Raw genomic sequence first — 12719 nt, forward strand, 5'->3', positions numbered from 1 at the left:
ACCCTCTGTTTTATTTTTATTCAAAGTTAACCCAGAAAATGATCCAAAATTTTCCATTTCATTCATAGCAGCCTTGATTTCTTTCTTATTACTGAGAAATAAAGTAGTATCATCAGCTAATTCTGAAATTTTAATGCTATGATTTTTATTATCTAGTTTAACTACGAACCCTTTGATATCTCTGTTTTTTCGAAGTCTTAAAGCCATGATCCCTGATATCTGTTTGTTATATTGATTATGATATCATGATTTGTATACCATACAATCAATTAATCTAACAATTTGTGCCCTTTTACACGCTTCTGCAAATTAAGTGAATATACGTATTCCTAAACGATCTGGAATGAATCGAATTAATAACAGAGTGCTGACAAAACACATCTAACTTTATAAAGCGCACAAATTCGTGAACATGCGTTTATATGGCAAGTCTTATAACAAAAGAATTAAACCAGAACAATTTGATTACAGTGCGAATTCGGACACTATTTGTGTGAAATTGCTTGTTGGAGGTAAGTCAGATATTATTCCATTTACCTTTGTCCTTAAAAATCTTAAATTGGCAATTGCAACCTTTGACCATTTCATTCCTATTATTATTCAGTTTTTAAGCTTTAAGCTTTAACAGTAAGGTAATGTTTAACAGCTTTGGTGCTATACATTTTATTATCAAATGTTAACAAATTATAACAATATCCAGTTTTTTCCTGCTTTGTACCTTTTGTTATATTTTGCTACATTATTGTGAAAGTAAACATCTTTTTTCTTCTTCAATATTTCGAGAAGAGTATTGCTGTGATATAATGCAAAACATGCTTTTCAATACCAAAGCTTTCGTCTTCTTAAGTGAAACATCTTGCTTAATTCTTATAAAGTAAGAGAAGCAACTCACGCATACCTGTCTTCACACTAAAAGTCCCCTCTCCAGCTTATAAATTCACCCACCTTTTTAATTACAGCACCACATCTATACTTTATGTTTAAATCCGTAGACCAGTTTTACATGGAAAAACCATGTTCCTATCCAACGAAGCATTATTTGTAAATGACAGTCTTAATTTCTGCACTTCAAATAAAAACCCTACTATAGAACCTAACTTTTGAATATATTGTCGATTTTCATCGTCCCGAACATTTATGAAATATTTTCCACTGGACGTTTATCAAACTTTAAACACTCAATGCGTGTGATAGCTATCAGGATGATACATTTATAGACGTTTATTTGTAAACTGTGACGCTCATATTGAAGAAAAAGCACAAATGAGGAAAACAATAAGATTGAAGATAACACTTGATTAGGGACTATCCATATTGAATTTTCCTCAGAGTTCAGTATTTTTATTATTTTACTTTTTAGATAAAAAGCTCGACCAAAAGAATAATGCGGCTGAATTGAACTGATTTCGTTAGAAAAATACTTTAGTTTGTTTTGGTGTTTAAAAAAAAAGTGTTTTAATAAATAGAAATTTTCCTTTCAACTAAAAAGTTAACGAAACACTTTTTAATGTTCAAGACGTTTTTGAACCAATGCATTCTTTTCCTTTAACCTAAGTGCTGTGTTCACGTTTTTCCAGTTTACCGAATAAACGACAAAGAGAGTTTTTTTCAAACAGAAAGGTTAGCAAGTGTATGATAGAAAAATATTGTATCTCAATTAATAAGCAATTTTTATTTGATGTGTTTGTTTTATTCTTTCCCACGTGTTCCTATTTGTTGATTAGATTTTGTCCAAGCTTAGCAAGATGTGTTTCATTTAATGTTGACAGTCAATGAAAAAGGTCAGAGGCCGAATCGGAGGACTAGTACAATTTCTTGTCTGTACAAGAAGGTGAAAAAGATAAAAATTGTCTCCTGCTGAGACATGAAATAGAGTAAATTATAACTCTTGTGTTAACTAAAAAATATAACATTTTGTTATGAAGTATAATTAAGACTTTTAACCAATGCAGGCTTCATAGTGAATTTTATTTTTTCGGATAAAAATCGTATTTTGAAGTGTCAGTTTGAAATATGACCCCGCATATTCCATATGTACTATAAAGTTATCCAGCAATAACCAGTGTTGGTATATAATCTACAGCCTCATCAGACGAAGACAAACTGACAACGCCATGTCGAAAAATCGAAACACGGCGAATACATAATCAACAGTGTACAGTCAACAAAATACCATATAGAAAAATCAAAACTAAGCAATGTAAACTTTACCACAAACCATTGGTAATTCTAGTGTAATCAGCAAGATCCTTCCGACATTTCAAAATTTGAACGAAATTGGTGATCAAAAAGTGGGTAGGTTGATATTATACGTTCTTGTATTTTTTAATTCGATTGGCACCCGAAGCGATTGCAACCATTGAAACAGGGTCTGCGTATCCATTTTTATCACCTGAGTTCAGACCCACTTTTCAGTAGGGTTCATTTTGCTGAATCTTTATTTTTATGTGATGTAAAAATTACCCGTAGTTATTTAATTCTTTTTAAGGTAATGGTAGCACCTAACGATACAGCTAATGGAGCATATGAGTTCACCCTGGTTATCAAGTTGCTCAATCTTTAATTTTTCTGTAATGTTTTGTGAAGAGTTCTTTTTTTTTCTTTCCTTTATTTATCCTGATGGACTACTATTTTTTTCGACATATGGCGTTTTGTTGACCGTTAGAATCCATTCCCTTTATACCGTCTGGCCTAAAAAATATCAATCCTGAAATCTATGACGAGTTGAATATTTATGACAAGAGAGTGCAATGCATCTCCTTTTCGACAGTTGTTGAACATATGACGAGCATTCAAAATTGTCTGTACACACAGATTGGATTTTTCTCGATGACCATGCCTAGCATATAAGGACAAATCTCCTCAATCGAAATTAAAAAAAAAACGATTGAAGCTTACACTTTAGCTTAAACTTTATTTTCATTTCAAAATGTAGCACTACTTTTGAAGTTACTTATTTCAGTATCGCCACCAAATATAGTTGAGGTGAATCCTGTCGGCGATGTATTTCCAAACCATAACATATGGACAATCAAATTTGATAAACAGGTAATGTCGTATATATAAAGTAAAGTAGTTTACAATACAGATGGTGATGTACCGAAACTTGAAAACCTAAGGTTGATGAATGTTTTTATCTTCCTTTCAGCTAGAAATATGTGGCTGTTCTAGCAAGCAATACTTATATAAATTGTTTGTTTTGATATGCAAAGATAATTTAATTTCATTAACTTACAAAAGAATTGAGAATTTACAATACATCTGGGAATCCCAATCATAAAATATTTTGACGAGGTATTAAGTATACTCAACTATGGGTGTCAGTCAGATTTTCTATTAAAACTAAACACACGAACACAACCATAATCACAACCATTTTGCCATCATTTAATAACTTGTTTTTGAACCAAGTACACTACTACGATGTATGATTATTTGATAGATTTATAAAACAGTTGATGAAAATATGAATCTTTTATAGTTTTCCATTCATTCTGTTGGTGGATATAGTGGAGCGTTTGGTTTTGTTAAGTTTTATGAAATACCCCCTTTTTAATTTACCTTGGTGTTCGGTGCTTTTGATTATTTATATAAATTTCTTGTTTGATGATACAGACATACTTAGGCTGACCCTTACCCAAAGACAAAAAGAAAGTGTCCCTTGCCAAGATATTTAGTTTCACTTTCGGATACATTCATGATGTCCCTTCACAGATTATCTAATATTTCAAAAAGTGCTTGCATCTATTCAGATTATTATCAAAACTAGAGAGAAGGCGAAATCTTTGGACGTATTCTTTAAATCAACACAGATGAGCAAATTTGAACTAGAATATATGATGAAGGAGTTATATTCAATCAATTTCCCCAACAATTTTGTACCAGGTCAGGAATAAGGCAGTTACTATCAGATTGTTCGTTTCTATATATGTTGACATTTGTTTGTTGCACTTGATGTTTCTGTTGTTCCTGTTTTTTTCCTCTTATAGTTGTTGTTTTCCCCTTGGTTTTAGTTTGTAACCCGAATTTGTTTTCTCTCAATCAATTTATGACTTTTGAACAGTGGTATACTACTGTTGCCTTTATTTCTTATTAAAACATATTCTCTTCCTCTACATACTCCTTTTATACGTTTAAGTTGATGCGTTACTTGTGCATTATGTTTCATTAAAAGGGTTGTGCTCAAAACACAATTCTCCTCCGGCATGATTATAAAGGGGTGCCCCCTGTAAACGACACTACGCAAGTTTTGCGGTCACCATCGCGTAATTGGTGGTCATCGTTTATAGATAAGACGCTTTACCATTTCTGCCATTAATGAATGAAGATATTTTTTTTCAAACATTGGATTTATTGTTAGTTTGAACGACCGAACAGAACAACATATATGTATTTCCAAGAGAGCGATACGGATGCTGTTGTGTACAAAATTGACATTTCAACCAGCAGAGATGCTCATTATCCACGAGGCGCCATAAGAAAGACTCTTACAGTGCATACCAGTTTTGTGTTAACAGAGAAGAAACATTATTATGTGAAATTAGATCCAGGTATTTCATTTTTTTAATCTTTGAATCTCAGCCAGGAGAATTATATGGTTTACATTTTTATAAAATCGTACGGCCTTGTTTTTAAATACATAAATAACGATTAGATGAGTACAAAAACGACTACAACGATAAGACGAGATATAGAAATTGACAGTTAGATTTTTGAGAATCCGTAGTTGACAACTAACCATTTTCTTCGTTATTTGAAAATAAAATGTTTATCGGCTGAAAACTGTTTTGGAAGAAAGGTGGAAGATACCAAAGAATATTCAAACTCGAAGACAAACTCATACTGCCATTTTATTCTAAAAATTTATAAAGAGCAATTATCAAGTTATTATAGCACATTATTATAGTAAATTCGTGACATGTTGCCATTGGTTAAACGTCGTCAAATGGTATCCCCTATGGACCTATTGGGGTCACTAGAATTTAAATGGGTGACAAGAAGTCAGGTCTCCTATTAATGGTGACGTCATATATCAATATTATAGTATGTCGTCATCAACTGACATCATACCAAAGGTTTTGTCAAATGTTGCCATCTTCTTTACTGCAATTATAAATTGATTATTGTACTTTTGTTGGTAACAATATGACAAAGCTCTGATACTGGCTAATAAATCAGTTTTGCAAATTAAATTCGATAATTCGTGGAGAGTATCCTTAGAACTACTATATTCATTTCAAACGCTATAACATGCGCTGTTTACACAAGCTTTAAATTGGGTTACTTTTGATTTCTATATCTCCGGTAAATTTAACTCAAAATGTGTTGCTTTAAATTGGAATAGTTTAATAACTCACAATGATATTATTTTTTCAGGTGCCGGCCGAGGAAAGACCGAATATTGTAAAGTTGAATCAGAGCCAATTCGTAACAAAACATTCTGGGGCTTCAGAATAAGTAAACATTTCTGAATATCTTTTTTATTTTTATTTCATTTCTTTTAGATTCTATGCATAATTATTTTTTCCTTATGTATAAATATTTCTAAATATAGCTTTTTACCAAAAACAAAGAAAGCTATTTTACAATTTTATGAACCATATAAGCATTTTAAGTATGTTGAAATCCTCGTAAGTTACTTTTTAGAATTGAAATCTCCTCTAGTTCTAACAAAACAAACTAAGGGATGTATTATTTTGTTGAACAGGAGATGTTACAAAACCTGAACTGTCCATAAGATCAGGAACAAAAGCATCTAATGGTAGCATTACTATATCGTGGACATTTAACGAGAATGTAACTTCAAGATGCACCATTGTCAAACCAGACGCAACAGAAAAAACAAACTGTACCAATTATTGGTCTGGAGACAACTTAAAAGAAGGGTTTTATACATTGTTTATATTCGGAACAGATTTAGAGGGAAACCAAGCAGACGTTGGCAGATACGAATTCCAAATAGGTAATGTGCTTTATAAAGTTCATTATCGCTTTTCACAAAATTTTCCTTTGATCTTGATGACTGATAATTTTATTTCTCAGCGGAGTCGAATGATATGAAAATTATCGCTATAAACTAAAGACGCACGTGCCCGTTGTCATAAAATTAACAACGTCGCCATAGGTAAAATAACGATAATTTATAATTGTTTGACACTTGATTTATGTTATGTTAGTTATGATGCGTCAATAAATGTAGATTAATTTACAAAGCGTATCATTCCAGCAAGTGGCATCTTATAGTCCTTAACGTTTCATATGTCAATCCATAAATAAAAAGCTTGAATTTATTGTTGAAATTGTGCATTTTAGATCTTCAAAATTGTATTACAAGAGTAAACTGTTAATAAATAACATCTTATATAAGTACAGAATATTTAATTGATTGAATTATTAATTTGATTATTGATGATATAGAGGATTTAGGGAACGCGCTTCTATATTAATACTTGTGTATTCCTTTACAACTACATGTAGTAAACATGAGAGCAAAGCACGTTCTTTATTTCATTCTATCTTTCGCCCTTCTTTTATTAAAAAAATTATATTGCAATTTTTGGAATAAGTTACCAGCCGATACTAATATCAGCAAGGGCGAAATATGAGAGATGTCGCTATATCGTGAAAACATTTATTATTGTAAAGAGTTTAAACTTTTCGCTGAAATCAAATAAGTCAATGAATTATTAAAATAAAGTAATCTGTTTGGTACAAAATTATATGTTTTTTCATTTTATTTTAATGCATGAATGAATGGGGAATTCATATATTTGTATGATAGATTTCTGGATTGAGTCGATTCTTTGTTTAATTCGAGAAATATTTTGCCTCATTTTACAATAACAATTTTAAATAATATTTTTTAGGTAAGATCTATGTTATCATTAAGTAGTTTTTTTTGTACATGTTGTTCATGTTGTAGGACCCTCCTTGCTTGAAGTAATAAACATCAGTCTTAAAAAAGGAATTTTTCTTGAGTGTGAGAGATATTTTAATAATCAAATACGGGGTCATTGTTCCGCTCTTTTTACAAACGTAGTTACCTGTTATCTACGTAAAAACAATATATTTTTATGCCCACCTACGATAGTAGAGGGGCATTATGTTTTCTGGTCTGTGTGGTCGTTCGTTCGTCCGTCTGTTCGTCCGTCCGTCTGTTCGTCCGTCCATCTGTTCGTCCGTCCGTCCCGCTTCAGTTAAAGTTTTTGGTCGAGGTAGTTTTTGATGAAGTTGAAGTCTAATCAATTTGAAACTTAGTTCCCTATGATACGATATTTCTAATTTTAATTCCAAATTATATTTTTGACCCCAATTTCACTGTCCAATGAACATATGAAATATAGTGCAAGTTTCAGGTTTAAGTTTTTGGTCAAGGTAGTTTTTGATGAAGTTGAAGTCCAATCAACTTGAAATTTATTTCACATGCTCCCTATGATATGATCATTCTAATTTCAATGCCAAATTATATTTTTACATTAATTTCACGGTCCACTGAACATAGAAATTGATAGTGCGAGTAGGGCATCCGTGTACTGTGGACACATTCTTGTTTTATACTATTTCAGAACACATAGAAACATCGTTATAATCAAAAGTCATATAAGTTAACAAGGAATCTACAGGACTATTGAATTTTTTTTAATTCCTTTTTTGTCTTCATGAATTTTCGCTGTTGTTGAAAAATCTACTTACATGCATAAAGTAAAAATTGACAATTCGTTTAACACTCAGAACTGGGTGTTGTATAACTACCGGTCAACAATTATCATGGCCACCAACAATCCAAGGATAGAGATAATGTGCTGATAACAACGAAAAGAAAAATAAGAAAAATTGCATGCATTTGTTTGAATTTGAATAAAGTAAAATACTTCAAACAGAAAATGGTTTGTTTTGAAATTTCATACTTGATTGACGAATCTTCCACACGGTCCTTATTTTTTTTCTAAATTGGTAATTTTTTTCCTGATTGAAAACCTTATTTCATCGTATCTTCATATCCTGTAAATTAAAAGATAGTTTGTCTCTCATCTTTCTATTTTTATTATCTTCTAGATACCACTCCACCGGATGTTTTTATTAACAATAATCCACATCCCAAAAGCAAAACTCAACAGATCACATTTGACTTAAGCTGCAATGAAAACTGTAGGATCTACTGTAGTCTTTATCAGGAAGGAAGCTCTGCAAAGTATAGCAACTGTTATCTGCCGTCTACTACATTTAAATTAAACGACGACACCGCTTATATTTTTGTTGTGAAAGCTGTTGACGGTGTTGGAAATGTAGGCAATAACACATTTTACAGATTTAGGACAGGTATATTTTTGTAATTAAAAATGTCTAACAAGAGAACTTAGTCAGTATATATATATGTAGGACTATAAAGTGCGATGTGGACGCTCAAGTACGATGGTCACGCTAAAGTGCGATGGTCTACTCTAAAGTACGATGCCTACACACGCTAAAGTGCGATGGTCCGCGAAAGTATAGACGTAATAAACGTCTTATGGATTATGACGTGAACAGTCTTTTATACAAACAAAAAACGAACATGCCGAAAGATAAATGTAGAATATTTGATTAACAACTTTAAAGCAAATGTCCATGACTTACTCAATTTAAACATGATAACCGTGTTTTGTCGGCTAAAGCAAATGTGGATTTTTTTTTTGGGGTGCTAGAAGAAGGACTTCTGTCCTGCTGTCGACCATCTTACTATATAGATACAAAAGTATGCGTATAAGTATCCTTTATCCTGTTTCTATTATGGCTAACGGATTTTAATGAAAAGTAAAGTCGGTAAAATAAAGATACGTCATGTTTCCATGCGTAAATCATAATTTGTCTGCTAAAAAATTAGAACGAATTTTGTATTTGTAATTTACCATGATTACTTTGAGAGGAGATGTTCACATTAGTGATAGACTGTGTGAACGACAAGCTACACCAATTATCCAAAGATGTGATACGGACCTGAATTAAAACAAGTTGCTTTCTTTAAAAAAAGAAAAGCAATACATGAACCTAAGACCGCTGACTGCCGGGTCACCAAAAGATTGTTGCTGAATTTGTGTTTGCTTTTGTATTGAAATAATTGACTGTGAATAGAAGAAGCCAGTTGAAAGTATATATTTACAGCTTCTATTTGAATGGGCCGATTTGAACAGTCATTTTAAAGCTCGACTATTCTATTTATTACTTGGGAATGTACATAATTTTTCCAATTATAACCCTTTGGCAAATTCTCATTTCTACTAACCGGATGTCTTATGCAAATTACACAAACCTATCGCAATATAAATTTATGCACTCAGTTTGCTTTATAATCAGGAATTCTGGATGCATTAATTTTATCTATCATATCTTTATATTTTGTTTCCTACATGAATGCTTTAATACCCAACTCGTATTTGAAGCTGTCTTTACTCATGGTAGATGTTTTATGGGGTGCAATTGATTCGGACCTCTTATGAAGAGACTTATTTTAATCTCATAAAACATCTCAAATTTTAAGGATTTCCTGATTTTACTTAAATCAATTCAAACATTATACAGGGAAACTTAGTTTTGCCGAAGAATTTTTTAATTCAGAAGTTTATGAATACCTGTATACACTTTCAAAATAACCAATTTATATAAAAAGGTATGTAGATATAAAAAGATACCAGAATTAAAATGATGTACGCAAGACACGAGTTAAGTCTAAAAAAAAAGCATCAGTGACGCTCGAATGAAAAAAGTTAAAAGGCTAAATACATAACAAAGTTACGGAATCTATAATTCCTTGGGTAGACAATCCTTATAGCTTTTCGAAAATGTCAAAGTTTATAATAGGACAGTGACTCAAAAAGGAAACAAAAGAGAAACAACTCGAGGTCAGAATACCGTAAGTAATGATGACCATGCTTGAAAGTCACATGTAAATCTCTTTCTGCCGTGTCCTGAATTTAGATAACAAAAACGAAAATGAGCTTTCACCAGTGAATTTAATAGTTTTGCATGCAAGTAGTATTTTAGCGCACAAAATAGTAAATAGAAAGCATCTCGCTGATACTCAGGAAAAGAATACGCATTTGCGTCATCACATATCTTAATATAATAGTAAATTCGAATTGACATTTTATCCGGAATTTTTGTGAACGCAAAACGATAGTGTGCTTTTGAAATGTGATCTCATGATAATGTGAATGAAACAAGACGTGTAGGATAGTTCGTCAACACATTGAATACACAATTTTCAAAACCGTACCATAGTAAAAAATATGTAGATGCTATAAGGTTAAACTATTTAAACAAACAAACAAAAATTGAATCAAAATTTTATAATAAACTAATGTTCCTGTTAGTATTTCTTTTTCAAATTCTTTTGAATATATATATAATATCAATAAACACGAACGTCAAGTATTTACGGATGGACATTGTATTTATCGAATGAATCTATTTCTAAATTATTACATTCCACTATGTGAATATATTACTATACAAAATATAAGTAAAAACTACTAAATCCATACTAAAACAGTATAAAATAATCAACATTATGGTTTTAATTAAATTTTGTTGTGAATATTGTAAATTATTTTTACGGTTGTTGTGAGCTGCAAGGATTTGAAATAATGCTTTATGGATTGAGAACACACAAGTTTAAAATCTATATATTTGATAAATTCATCTTACTTTCCGTTTTATGAATATATTACAATACAAAAAAATAAAAATTATATATATATATATATAACTAATCAAACCTAAATACTAAAACGTAGAAATATAATAATTATTGTTTGTAAACATTTTTTTTGTAGGATGCAAGAATTTATTTAGATTTAATTTTTATGTTTCCTTTACAAATGAATATTTAAAAATACCAAAAGCAGAGTATCTAATTGTCATATATATAAAATACTTATTCCTTAAAGGGAAACTTCGCAAAAAAATCAAAAATTGATATTATGTCCATTCTGTATAAAAATGCTCAAATTTATAGATATTAAAGTTTTATTTCGCTAAATAAGAGATCACCATCGATTTTAAATTTTGAGTATCAGTTCTCTGGCCTCCGCTATCTTGTCACCTTCTCCGATGAAAAATCCCGATATGTCTATAAACCACAAAGGAACAAAACTACAGTAAACGATGTAGTCGTAATTGCGTGTCGATATCTTGTCAATCGTACGGTTGTTTTATCTGACTGACTAACTTGATACGAAAAATGGTCTTATATTTTTAAATAACCATATAGTCTGTTATTTTTAAACTGTTAATATTGTAATTAGTTAAAAAGTCAAAGTTCAAATCATAAATAAGTGTTCCGTGGAAATTGTTTTCGAAAATCTAATTCGTTCATAATTCTTTCAAGTAATACACTTTATTTAAATAAATTCGGATCTTCCCTCATCGGATCACCAGCATGGCTAAAGGTATTACTCCCAAAGGTATTGGAAGGGGTGTAAGGTGACACGTCCAGGTATTCAATCGATTTCCTGTCCGGCGGGCTTGCAAGTTCATGCATCGTTTCACTTCTGTAGGTATTGATCAGTGTACACGACCGTTACTTATAACTTTCCATTTTGAACTATCAGGTGCATGTATAATATACATTTTTGTCTTGCGTGTCCGAAAGTGATATAATATACTAGTCATTACTGAACTCATACGCTTGTTTATAAATAACATTTCTGGTGTAAATAATATTATTTATAAAAAAAAAATAATACAAAAAAAAAAATTGAAGAAATACAAATCTATTTACATATTTTTCCAAGGGTTAATTTGGGAAAATGTAATATATACTCGTTGTCAATAGTTTAGGACAGATTGGAACATACCAGAATTATTGATTTAAAAAAATGTGCGCACTTGTCGACGATTCGTGTATACATACGCCTGGGTAGAAAGTTACGGAACTATAGTCAGTAGCGCAATTTAAAATATGTATACATTGAACATAAGAAAGAAACATACATTTTGTGTAAATTGTGGTAAAAGTTTTGTAAATAGACTAGTCCACGTATGCCAACAGTATGTAATCAACGAATTCGATAGACTATTGTATACCAAAAGAAGAAGAAGAAAAAAAGAAACAATTTGATTTAAATACAGGTCAATTTATAACTTGCTTTGGTTCATCGAAGTTAAGAACATAGTAAACTCACAGATTTATATATCAATTAGATAGGACGAAATTCGTCATCATCACAATTGTTCCAACATTCATGTAAAATATATGCAACTGGACGTACACTAATAATCCCCAAGGGATGTGAATATTTTCTAGGAAAACTATTGAGTATCAATTTCGGGATTTATTTTCTTTCTTGATATTCAATGACAGCAATTTAAAGAATAAACTGCTTGTCGGATATTTGTCCACTTTAGGGGTATTCTTGCAAGTTGAACAGACTTATAATAACATTCAAAAATAGGGAAAGATAACATTAAATTCGTTGTCTTTAATTTTAAACATCGTTGGTCAAATAGTTATTTAAGTATATATATACGTTGGGAGACGACGATTATTATAGTAGTCTCAGATTTTAATAAGGACGTTCCCGATTATGAATAAATTTGGTCGACGTTTTTCACACTTGAAAAGAATATCTATTCGTAATTTTTCGATTCCATTCCAATACAAAAGTATTTTTTCTTTATTCGTACATATTATATTCCGCTTCGGTAGAGTTATCTTCAGATAGTTTCATATATTAATTAAT

At 31.1% G+C, this 12719-nt stretch overlaps 1 protein-coding gene across 1 annotated transcript in view; it reads left to right on the plus strand.

Moving 5' to 3' along the window:
- The window catches only part of LOC143066264 (uncharacterized), a 54317-nt gene that overhangs the window by 23223 nt on the left and 18375 nt on the right, over positions 1-12719 (plus strand). The window contains exons 7-12 of the mRNA XM_076239258.1: positions 472-512; positions 2963-3048; positions 4361-4550; positions 5377-5457; positions 5708-5962; positions 8056-8319. Of these exons, the coding sequence (XP_076095373.1) occupies positions 472-512; positions 2963-3048; positions 4361-4550; positions 5377-5457; positions 5708-5962; positions 8056-8319 (917 nt within the window). The remainder of the gene's footprint in view (positions 1-471; positions 513-2962; positions 3049-4360; positions 4551-5376; positions 5458-5707; positions 5963-8055; positions 8320-12719) is intronic.

The sequence above is a fragment of the Mytilus galloprovincialis genome, chromosome 3 (genome assembly GCF_965363235.1).
Source record: "Mytilus galloprovincialis chromosome 3, xbMytGall1.hap1.1, whole genome shotgun sequence".
Lineage (NCBI taxonomy): Eukaryota > Metazoa > Mollusca > Bivalvia > Mytilida > Mytilidae > Mytilus > Mytilus galloprovincialis.